Source organism: Erithacus rubecula (genome assembly GCF_903797595.1).
Source record: "Erithacus rubecula genome assembly, chromosome: 2".
Taxonomy (NCBI): Eukaryota; Metazoa; Chordata; class Aves; order Passeriformes; family Muscicapidae; genus Erithacus; species Erithacus rubecula.
In genome coordinates this window covers 93116557-93129099 of record NC_136685.1, presented here as the reverse complement: position 1 = coordinate 93129099, position 12543 = coordinate 93116557, and the positions used below count along the sequence as shown (strand labels likewise).

The window sequence follows — 12543 nt, the reverse complement described above, 5'->3', positions numbered from 1 at the left end:
GGAGTGATGAGTGACTGAACTCAGCTGAAGGTAGCTGTGAATGAGGAAGTTTGGAAGGGAAGTTTTGGCTGGAAGATGATTCACCCAACAGAAGTACTAGAGGAAATTTTGTCACTAGTTAATGGCCTTGGTTTTGGCCTTCATAATCTTGCATATAAACCCAGAACACATCCAGGGCTTGAGGAATGATGTGGCTTTAGTTCTGCTGAAGGCTGGGTAACAAATCAACCCAGACTTTGTTCTGGCATGGCCTAGAGAAGGACAGGCTCTGAATGGGAAAAAGAGCTGGAGACACTTGAAAGAGGGATACTTCACCATAGTTGCTCTTCTTGCTTCCTGCACAGATCTCTCAAAAGCCTGTTTTCCATTCATTCAGAAAACCTTTAACCATTTAGTAAAACACCTTTCTTTTAGGAAGTTCTTATTTACCCTAACAAAAATATGTCTTTTTGGCTCTGGCTTTGAACTCTTGCCTGGGGTGTGGGCTTTGCTAAGTGGGAGTATTCAAACTGTCCTTAAAGAAAATATTTTCTGAAGACTGTAATTTGTTTATATCATATAGGTCTATAAATAAATTTGCTGTCCACTTTCAGTCTCTGAAAAGACTTCTAAAAGGCAAGTCATATTTTGATTTGGATATGAGACTGTGTAATTGGAACACTGCTTAGTTTTGGCACTAACATACTGAGAAGAGGAAATTCTTAGTTACTGAGTTATCTATATAAGCAGTTTCTCTGGAGAGAAAATGGAGATCTTCACCTCAAACTAAAATTCTTGCCTGTGATAGTTGACCAGCTTTACTAGCTTTATTCAAAAATTAGGACTTTTCTTTTACTGCTGTACTCTGAAGTACAGTAATTGCAGGAGTGAAGTTTTCTGTGTGGTTTTTCCTTCTTGAATTAGGGAATGTGGGGTTCTGAGGGAGATTTCATATGATCTGGCTGCCACTGGTTCCCCCCAAACCCCTTTTCATCCATCCTTATATTTCCAGCTCCCAAGTAAGCCTGTCCAGCCAAATGAAAGCACACACTGTAGCTCAGTGTTTAACTTGCAGGACATGTGTTGTACCAATCTTGAACAGCTGATGCTTGGGGTTTTTTAGGGCTATAGGACTGTGATATTTTCAATATCAGCCAGTGTCAGCACTGATGACATACAATGCAGCTGGCATTAAAAGAAGTGGGGTAGGGTGTGGTGTGACACTGCAAAACAGAGAAGGTAACTGAAAGAGTGAAGCAAGAGGAACAAAAGGCATTGAGGATAAACCATGTGTTTCCTTCCCCAGCGTGCCAGTTATGCTTTCCTAGGGTTGAAATTGGTTTGGATTGGTTTGGATTTTGAATAGAGAGACAAGGTACCCAGTCAGTTAGGGCTGAAAAATTAAGGAGTTGGATAAACTATAACTCTAGTTGTGTTTTGAAAGGGTGATGTTGGGGATGCTTGATTTGGTTCAAGCAGTCCCCAGCAGTCTGTTGATGTTCTAATGTTGATGCCACCAGCATTGTCTGTGTGACTGCATGAAGAACCAGGTATAGCTGGCATCTAGCTGGTGGAAATGCTTAATGCAGGCTGTTTTTCCCTGTGATTTTTAATGTGTTAGATTTCCAGTCCATCTCTCCCCACACAGTTGCCTGAACTGTTGTAGAGGAAGGGTGATGCAAAGGTGAGAATAAGCTGAAAAACAGAAAGCACTGAAGCTGGGATGGCTGCTGAACAAATTAGTATGAAATTATATCCTCTGTTTGTCATAATGTGCCGCAGAGTGCACCATCTGTGCTTTTTAAAAAAAGAGAGATGTTAGGTTTTCTTTAAAACTCAGAATGAATAGACCATTCAGCCTCATCTCTCACTTGGTTTATATTGGCTTTTGAAGATAAAGTGATCCTGTAGGAGGATCAGAGTTCTTTTCCAGGCAGTATCTGAGTATTTCTCACTGATGATAATGGGGGTTGATGTTTCTGAGGTATCTTGAAGTGTTCAAAAGCCTCTGAGAGATGTTTTTATTAGCTAGTTCTTGTTTATTTAATATACCACCTGTTCTGCTACCCAGGCAGTTGTATTTTAGCAATGAAGTGGTAGTCTTGGCTTGCTGTAATAAACCCTCTAGGATAAAACATACTTTTCCACCTGGCATGTACCTTTGGCTTTCTAATGTTCATTAGCTGGGTGACTGCAGAGTGAAATTCCATGAGAAAAAAGGATGGATGACTTGAGAGCTGAACTTCCCTTTCTTGCAAGCCTTTGGTGTACTTAGGTTGCATTTCCTTGAGGCAAAAATGTATAAGAAGTACTGGAACCACCAGGTTAATTGCCAGCAGTTGATTTTTATTCTGTCTCCTGTGTGCATAGCTGTGAAAGAAGCCCATCACTGGAGCAGGCTGGCCAAGCTAAAGCTGACTTGGCTTGCTCATGTTTGCCTTGTGCAGGATTGATGGATAACATGTTACAAAGAACAAGGACAGTGCTCTGGAACAAAGTTTTAGACTACAAGAACATGCTGTCTCTTAGCTAGGTGAGTTGGAAGAGCCAGGGCACGTGAAGCTTGGTGTTTGTTTTCTGGAGGTGTTGGCTGAAGAAGGACTAAGGTGGAAAGGTTGTGGTGTGGTGGTCTGCATCCAGATACTGCATAATACCCTCTTCCAAAAAACCTGTTAAATACTCTTAAAGATTAAATTGTTGAAAGCTTGAACTTTTCATTTTGACTGCCTTTTCAATACAAAATAGTTCTGCTTGGTATACAGACACATTGTGACCATTTCTTGTGATTAATTTTTAGGTCAGCTTGTTTCAATCTGAAGAATAGGACATGAATTTCATCACTTATACTTCAAGTGTTGCTTGCAGTTTTCAGCTCAAGCAGTGAGCCTTGACCTACTCCAAGTGCTGTGTTGGTCATGGCAGGCAGCAGTGGTGGTGTTTATAGCACCTTTAAGTGCTGCTGGGTTGTGCCTGCTTGTGAAAGCCCATGAAAGGCTGCATCCTGGTGCAGGCAGCAAATAGCCCAGCTGCCTGGGAGCTGCAGTCATGGCTTAGTGGGCATGACAGCTTTCCACCTGTCACACAGGGGAGAGGGGAGCAGGACATGTGTCTTGGGGAAGGTTGAAAGCAGATGAGCCATGTGGCAGGTGTTCCTACTTAATGATAATTGAATTATTAATTTATCATTGTAGTCAAATGTCTTGCATTTAAAAAACTGTAGGTTTTATACCTGTGGGTGTCTCTTGGAGTTTAAGCAGGAATGGTACATCCCAGACAACATCAAGCCATTAGGTATAAAGGCCTAATGCTTGCTGAAAAAATAACTGATGAAGACACCACCTCTGCTTTTATCTTCCACAATTCAGTTCCATTACTTTTTGTAATTGTAGGGTACATAGATACTGTACACTTCTATAATTTTCATGATTAAAGATCACTGTGGACACAATATTGTGGCATTCTGAGGAAATGAACCTTTTTGTAGGACTTTTAACCAAGGCACTTGTTTGCTGTGTCTCAAGCAAATTGCCTTTGATATGTCAATGTATCACACGTGGTCTTTTTATGGATTTGGGTGACTTTCACAAGTTCAGATAGGAAAAAAAATTGTATTTTGATATTTGAGATGGGGAAGGTCTCATTACAACTCTGTAACTCTAACTAATTTGGTGAAATATCTGAGAGAAATTATTGCTTTGCTCTTGGACATTTTCAAAACTTGACATTTTAATTGATTTTAATTCTTGTTTCTTACAAATTTCATGATCTTGAGCATAGCTATAGTCTAAATAATTTCCTGGATTACTTGCCTGTCAGCAGCAATGCATTCATGGTCTCCTGTATTCCATTCCACATTCACTGTTCTTCACTTCTTTTTGCACAGTTTTATGCTGTAAATGCATTTGTGATTAAAATGGTAAAGTTTATTTTTTGTTTCCAGAATACAGATCTCACATAGACAATTACTTGAAAGTTGTATGGTTCAGAAATTCCCATCAGTAAAGGCTGAAGATGATTTTTGCATGACCTTTCCTTTTTCATCTCTTGTGCTTAGCAGAACTCAGTTTTCACATTTGTTATATGCCCCCATTCCTTTAGACACAATACTTACCTATGCAAAAAACATCTTTGATCCAAGTTGATGACCTGAAACCTGGGTAAATTTTGGTACCTATAGAAACATGCTTTATCTTCCTTCTCTCAATGTGGTGATATGGTTCTGATGATTTTTCTCCTGTTCTTTTGTTTTTTTCCTTTTTATGTTTTCTCCCCCTTTTCCAGTGTTCTATTTAGGTGAGTGTTTTAAGTTTTTGAGCCTTTCCTGCTCTTCCAAGAGTACTTGTTGTTGTTTTAAGAAAAATTCGGACTTGGAGTGCTTTTCAAAGCTTTTGTCAAATTCCATCCTATAGAGAGTTTGTTTTGCATTTCTGTGAGACCTTTCCATCCATGTGAAATAAATTCATTCTGCAGATGCCTGAGGTAACACTGTACATGCGTGAGGTTGCAGTTTTCATTTGCTGCATTATGTTGTTGAGCTTGTTTGGCTTCAAAAGCAGAAGTGAGCAGTTCTTAAAATGTGGTGTGATGGCTGGCCTTTTCCCTTGATTTTGTGCTTTTTTTTTTGCATGGTAAAAATCCAAGCCATTAATTTATGATCTGTCTTTGCTCTTAGGTCCTACATTGCCTCGACAGAATTCACAGCTTCCCTCTCAAGTACAAAATGGTCCATCACAAGAGGAGATGGAAATTCAGAGAAGGTATGGTATTAAAAGTGAGCAGCTGTTCAGTTCAAGGAAGTGATAACTCTTAATGAGGAGAAAACAAATGTCAAGGACTTGGAGTTGCTCTCCTGGATGAGGGCAGCATTTGTATGTGCGCAGTTTTCATTAGTGCCGCTCTGTAAAAACTTTGTCACTGGCTCCCTTGTTCGTGCTCTCCACCCGTTCAAACAATGCCTTTGAAATTGGCATGCCAGGAAAGAGCTGGAGATCAGAGAGGGGAAGCCTTGGGAGAGTTCACTGTTGTCATTTTCAACCAGGCTAATTAATTTTCCAGTGATTGTTACGTGTTCAGTTTTTGACAATGAAAAAAGCAGCAAAGCGAGGAAGGAAGTTTTAGAAGCAGAGAGTTGAGTCATCACAAATGACAGGGGTTTTTGTCCTGAATGTGGATGCACTAGATCAGAACATTCCATTGGAAATCTTGTTAGCCTTTACACTGTGTCCTTTAGCAAAACACCTTAATTTTCTGCTTTTGGTGTATAAATTGGTGGAGTCTTTAGCAGTTTAAATTTCAACTGGAGCAGTGCTGGTTATATCTGTGTTGCCTGGTGCTTCCTCCAAGCCAAGCTGCTTCATTCAATTTCTATCCCTGGAGGATGTTTATTCTGACCCATAGCATTTCAAATATACAGGGTTTTCTCCCATTCCTTATAATAATCATTATGTATTGATAAAGTACCCAATTTCTACAAGCTGTGTGGTTGCCATATTCCCACTTCTGTTTCGTGGCAGTATGGGGTGTTGCTGTAGGGTGAGTGTCTAGGTTATGGGTCTATGACATGGGAAAGTGTGGTAGGACACTGCTGTCACACTGGGCTAAGTGAAAACAGGAAGACCTTGGGCTGTCCCAAGCACACTGCCTGTGCTGCAATCCTGGATTATTTTACCATCAAAATACTCCCAGGAGATTAGCTGTTCCCTTCCTGAAGGGATGCTGGGAGCATTTTAGGTCACATGCAGGACAGATACAGGGAACAGAGCCTTGAGTAAGTGGGAGGTGGTCCAGACCAATGGTGTAAATGCCCCTAATATATTCTTGTGGTAACTGGAAGAATGCTTAAACATGTTGGGTCTAATTAGCACTCAAGTTTTCTCTGTTTTGCTATTCAGCAAGTAATTGGTTTATGAAAAGGTGAGCAGAACCAGATTGCCTATTTAGGAATAATTCATTTGATAAACAGGCTATATATGTTAAACAAAAGGCTGACATCAAAATTGGTCATACTTTTCTGTCTCTCTTCTTCTGTGTGTTCTTAATCAGCAGGAATCACTTTATATGAAAGTTACCTTGTTTAAAAACAAATAGCAAGGAACTCATTACAAATTTGTCTCTTTGATGTGTTTATGTGCAAGTTTGTTGTCATGATAAGTCTTTTATGTCATTTCTTTTGACAGACTTTTAAAAAGCCTTTTTTCTTTTGATATTTCTTCTGTCCTACATTAGTGGTTTTTAGTATTTTTATTTGCTCTTGGTTCCTTTAGAAGGCTGCATTATCTGAAATTTAATGCTGAAATACTTTTGAGAGAAGCATTGCAGATTGGCATCTCCTCAGAAAAAAGTACTGCCCCATATTAAGAGCTCTAAAAGTCTCTTGAAATTTTTGGTATGTGAAGGACATCTATCAGATGGCATTCTTATGGCTTGGCTTTTTTCATCAGTGTGCTCTACTTGTTTCCTTTTAGTGCAATGTCCTCTTTGAAGTCTGGTTCTGGATTTGTTTTGTTTTTCCCTGAAACAAGGATGGAGCCCTGGAATGGGTATTTACTTATGCTGCCAGGCACATTGTCTGTGGAAAGACTATTGCTGTTGTGTCATTAAGCTTAAGAAGAACATGTAATTTTGTTAAAACATTTCACAAATGCTTCTTCAGTCTCATTACTCCTGTAACTACATGGTTATAATGAAGTTCAATTAACTCTAAGCTTAAACTTCTCTTCTGTAGTAACTGTCTTGCAGCTTTCAGACTGTAAGAAAAAGAGTTACTACCATAATGTAGAGAGTAGTAAATAGTTGGGAAAAAAAGGTTTAAGTCTATATTGCTTTTAACATATCTGCAAGTGACATTTCCAATCTCAGTAAAGGGTAAAAGTAGTGTGGGCAGCCCTGAATCCTGTGGGGAGCAGTAAGAGTACAGGGAATGCATGAAATGGGAATAAATGTTACAGCGTGGGCAGGAACATGGGGTTTGTGATGGATCAGGAGAAAGGCTTTGCCAAGTCGATGGCTTCTGGAATGTGTGTCTGTTGGGTGGGGTTTTTTTTTTTAAATGTGGCTTGGTAGTAGATGTCTTTGAGTTCTGCTCTCACATCCCTCCTCTTAGGTGTACCTGGATTTAGTAGTGTGTAACTGACTCCCATAATAAGTGCAGGAAAATGTTTTTAAAATTATTCTAAGCTGGAGAAAAATATCTGCTTGCATGAAAAAGGGACCCTGTGGAGGTCTGGTCCAACCCTCTGCTCAGAGAAGGACTAATTTCAAAGTTAAATTATGTGGCATGGAGCTTCAGGGTTTTCCTAGGCATAAATAGAAACATTTCTTCAGAAATATTTTGCCAAAGGACTGACCAGTGAAGAGTGGCATAGTAGAGAGAGCTCTTCAGTAACTCTGATGTTTTCCTTTGCTTTCATAACCAGTGTTCAGGAGCTTGGCAATATTGGGAATTGAAGAGTGAAATTAGTTCATTGCCAGCAGAAGAACATCATTTTGGTTCACAGGTTTTTATCTATTTTAGAAAGGATTTAGATGCCCTTCCATTTTGGGTAAAAGTGCTAAAATACTAATAGTACTTTGTTTATTTTGCTGCAGAGCTTCATATTTGAATATTTGTATTGCTTACTGTGCAGTGATATGGTTTCTCAGGCTGCTAGGACCAGATGTGCTCTCTGAAACACTGAGGTTTTTATGAGGCCAAGGTTACACATAAGGTGTAATGAAGCAATTTTTTCTGGTGAATTGATAATTTTGTTACTGTCTTTTCAGAGACCTTAACACATGGTGGATGCTTTCCCTCTCAGGGAGTGCTTGAAGCTAGCTGTAATTTTTCTGAACTTGCACTCACTTATGCACAGTAATATCAAGTTTAAAACACTCCAGCTTCCATTTTTGATCCTCAAAACTGAAGGGATGTTTTGTTCTGTAGCTTGTTTTTCTTTGTCAGAATGATTCCCAGGCAGTGTTTATGAATTTATGATTGAAAATGAGCCAGCTTCAGTTGACATATGTATTTGTTAATAACTTCAGAGTTACCTAATGCCAAAGACCATTTTAAAATACAAGATTAGTTCATGGCATGCCTGTGTGTGCTACTCGTGCATGTAAATTTACCTTCTCTCCCAGCAGTGATAAATACATTGTCAGGAATATGAGTCACTGAGTTGGTATCTAACATGACACTTGGGAATGTAATGAGTTAATGTTTATAAATAACTTCAAAATGGTCACTGCTTCATAAATAAAGAGACCAGGAGCTGCAGGAACAGAGGATCTGGGCAGATAGTAAGGAATGATGAGGGTGTACAAGCCCCCTACTGTCCTTCAGGGACGTCATGGACCAAAACTCGACCGAATTCTATCGTAAGTACAAGTTTGCAAAGTGCAACAACAGAATATTAGGAGGGGTTGTAATTATTAAATACTTTATTTGTGATGATAGAGTGTGCCTATGCTAGAATTTAGTATTGATATGGTGTGATTTTCATGAATCCTGTGGAAGGGTTCTTAATTTTAGTGCAATTTCAGAGACTGTCAAATGTGGCAGTTTCTTGTTTCCTAGAAGACTCGAAGGCAAGTTTTTTATTTTACAGATCAAAACCATTTTTTTTCTGAATTTTCCTAATCTTATTTTTGAACTACAGTAAAATATTTCCCCCCCACTAAATTAGTAATTGTTACATATTCCTGACCTGTTTAGAAAACATATGTAGAAATGCTAAGAGAAAAAACTTGCATCCTGCAATTCAGCATCAATGTAGCTATTGCAGTTCAAAGGAATTGAAATTTGCCCATGGCTGTGTGTCCTTGTTTCAAGGCTGGTAGCCTTGTTTCTACTGATTTCCCACAGTCTGTAACTTTTCCCTAGTTAGTGGCCAGATGTACAGCTTCCAATTTTCCTTTGCTTCTGAAATGGTGCCATTTATCCAACAGCTTCTTTCTAGGAAGTAGGATTTCTTTAAAAGGCCATATGGATTGATTAAATTATAACTGAGCATATAATAGCTCTAATCTGAGGTACAGAGGGAGGGAGGGAGTTGTTGGTTTTTTAGTTTAGGGTTTGAGAATTCAGTAGAATTCACTCATATGATTGCATTGTTTGTTTGTGCATAGACATGGTTTAGATGGAATCAAAAGCAGGTTGTTGTTTTTGTTTGGGTTTTTTTTTTAGCCTATCTTATTTTCTTTCCATTTGTAGTAAAGTTTTCAGAGACTTACCTGGCTTTATGAATGGTTGTAATGGGTGCTGTGTGGTTACAGCATAAATGTAGATGCTGGTAACATTGTTCTGTTCAGAAGACTGAGAGACCACTTTTCCATTAAGCAGTATTCGGATGACATGGATAAAATTGCTTTGAAATCTTTCAGTTCTGTGTATTTTTTTTTCTGTTTATTGCAGAGCATGAAATTGGAGTTAGAAGCTGTTCTACATTTTTCCAGATTTTTGGGTATTATGGTTCCCTTTTATGAAATTGTGTTTCCACTGTACTCTGTAGAATGCACTATGAAGAGGGAGTTGCCAATGAAAGTAGGTTTTCCTGCTGCTGAGATTCTTCTTTTTTCTAAAATTTCATGAGTAAAGATGTCTTTTTGTGATCTAGTTTCTGCCAGGGTAGTTCATGTTCTGTTAGTTTGAGATAATATATTGAAAAGATGGAGATGAGGAAAATTAGGCTTAATGAGGTTTGATCCAAGAGCATTAATAGATCCCTTAGTCTATTAGAATTCCTCTATCTAATACATGTCAGGTTTCTAGTTGTCTCTTCATGTCTTTATCATGGTGACTGGCTACTAATTTTTGCTTGACTGATAAAACCTAGTTCTTATTACTTCCAGCTAATACATTTTTAGCTTATAGCATAAAAGCTTTTTGTTAAATCTTAAATCCCTTTTGATCAAGGCAATGAAAGCTTGCTAATTTGACTTTGCTAACAGATAAAACATAAGACAGTAAACTGGACCCAGACAGTGTTTTCTTTGCAAAAACAGAAAGGCTGTTCCTGGACCTTGGTAAAGCATTTGAGAGATTCCAAGAGACAATTTCCTAGTTAATGTGGAAGAGAGGAGGATTGCTGTGGGAGTGTGAGGATCACAAGAACAGGAATCAGTGCACCAATGAGACCTGTAACAATCAAATTTGATTTGGTGTTTTGCTGAACAAAGCAAGTCCTTGTTGCTGATGTGAGTTGAGATACATGAGAATGAAGGAGAGCAGGAGGAGTTGGGTGATACTACAGAATTGGATGATATTACAAAATAGAATGAGAGTTCATAGTAGGTTTCCTGGTTTTAGAGGGGAAAAGCACCAACCTGTAGACCACATTAGTGTGAAGGGAAAATCAAATGGACATTGGAAGTGTTACATGCAATGGTGACTGATCAAGAGAACACTGAACACTGGAAATAGCTGAAAGGACCTAGATTAGTGCAGTGTTTCAAAATCACTATATTTGTAGTCAATTACATGCCTTCATAATTTTAGATTGTGTAAAGTGTTAGATACAAAATTAAAAAAAGCAAATAATAATTTGAAACTGCCTTACCTCTCACTGCTGCTTAAAGAACCGAAGGTCCAGGGCACTGTTCAGAGTGGCACTAATGTGCCAGAGCATATACTGAGCATATACTATACATAGACTAGAGCATGTACATAAACTCACCTCACAAACTGCTGCCCTTTCACAGTCAGACTTGGCAGATCTTCTGAGTCCCTGTTTCTTGCTCATTGTACCAAGCTAAGTCTTGTCTGGGTTTCTCTGACACCATGTGCATTATGTTCAGGTAGAAGCTGTCCTGGCTGTCAAGCACTTGACAGAAAATAAAGCTGACTTGTTAAGAGTTTTGGGGAAGGAGTTTAGTTCAGATAATACAAAGTAAAGCTTATGCAGCTGGGATTGCTTAGGAAGATGCAAAGAGGTTAAATATTGATCACTTCTGCTGAGCTCATGTTATTGGTGCATCTGTGTACTTCTTATTTATGAAGATTCTCAGCCTCTGTGGAGGCTGCCTGTGTTTGATGTTGATACAGATTGCAAATTTCCAAGATGTGGATGTATTTTCTCTTTGTACATGAATTATGAAATTTGGGGGGTGGTGTGTGTTCATTTCATGGTACATAATGTGTAGGCACTGAGATGTATTCAGTGGGTTTGCGTGACCGTACAGGAGAGTGAGCTCTGTGGTAAATGCTGAATTTTGGAGTGGTGAATAAATATTTAATAGTAAAAATGAAAGAGCAAGTTTAATGCTGGTACTTCTTTTTGATTACTCAGATAAGTTCCTGCAAATTTGAAGGGCCATAATAGACACATTTTCCTGAACTTGTGTAGAAGATGATCAGAGGATTAAACTATTAAAAATCAAACTAGGAGCTAAGTTAAAAATAACATGTTTTTTTTCCCTGTTAGTAGTTTCATCAGGGATAAAGTAGATTGGCTGTGTCTGTATCTGCTTCTGTTGATGTCCAGAGAGCACATGCAGTTCCTGGTGACCACAGGGTAGCTGCTCTTGTGTAGAGGACAGTGTGCTTCAGATGGAGCTGAGGTCAGCCTGCATCTGGTGCTGCTGCCTGTGGCTCAGCCAGACTTTGTGCAGCCTGTCTGCAGCCAGCTGCTGTGTTTGCTGCAGTGACTCACTGGTGGGAGGAGGACAACCATCATGTGAGATGTATTCTAGTAAGTAGTGACTGTTGGATTAGATAATGCTATCTGTGCCCACATGCTGGGGCTAACAGCATTGGAGAATAAAACTCAAAACATTGCTGTCTTGTTTGTTGGAGGCAGGGTTGGAGGAGCACAAGGCAGCCCCAAAAGCCTGGGTGCATGAGACTTCAGGTTGAACAACTTAGTTGTTTTGATGACCCCAGCTTTAATCATAATTGATATAACTTCTAGAACATCAGCATAGTAGTTATTCCTAGATTTCTTGTCTTTAAAACTTAAAAAAACCCTAGTGAAGCACAGAAAGAAAGATACATACACTGTTGAGTACTTTCTTAGAACCACCTTTGGTTTCTTATACTGAATGTCTTCATGGTAACTTCCAGAACAATAAGTGCAGAATTTTTCTGCAGTAGTTGAAGCCAGCAATAGTCTGGCAACCTTCATGCTGCCTTCTGGGTGTCATCCTTGTCTCTTCTGCCACACTTTGTCATTCTAGAAAAAGTAACAGCACCAGCAAGAAACTATTCTTCAAAAAAAGCTGTGAAACACCGTGCAGGACACAGAAAATCTCCCCTCAGTTGTGTTTTTTTAAGTCCACATTGTTTTTTAATGACTCAAGTGATAGGTTTTGGTGTCTCCTTTCAATACACATTAGTGATATTTTTTCCTCTCCCCTGTTTGCTTTGTTTTTGTATCTTTAAGCAGACAAAACAGGGATAATATTCATATTGATCTTTCTGAGTGATTTGATGCCCTGCTTTAACACAGTTTTTCTGCCAAGAAAGAATGAAATATGAAATTGGTGTGTTCATAAATGATGACTAACAGCTGTCAAATATAATGTATTATCTGCCTGCTGCTGACCTCTTCATTCAATGCAACAACTACTTCAGTCAGGTCTGTTCCTCAA

General features: G+C 38.9%; 1 protein-coding gene across 7 annotated transcripts in view; it reads left to right on the top strand.

The window, feature by feature from the left end:
* ENAH (ENAH actin regulator) overlaps positions 1-12543 on the top strand; it is an 87615-nt gene that overhangs the window by 51363 nt on the left and 23709 nt on the right. For 6 of the 7 annotated variants that reach the window (XM_079298826.1, XM_079298825.1, XM_079298824.1 and 3 more), the window contains exon 4: positions 4652-4736. In XM_079298826.1, coding sequence (XP_079154952.1) covers positions 4652-4736 — 85 coding nt within the window. Of the gene's footprint in view, positions 1-4651; positions 4737-8112; positions 8335-12543 lie in introns of those variants that run through there. The other variant, XM_079298822.1, reaches the window with a different exon arrangement.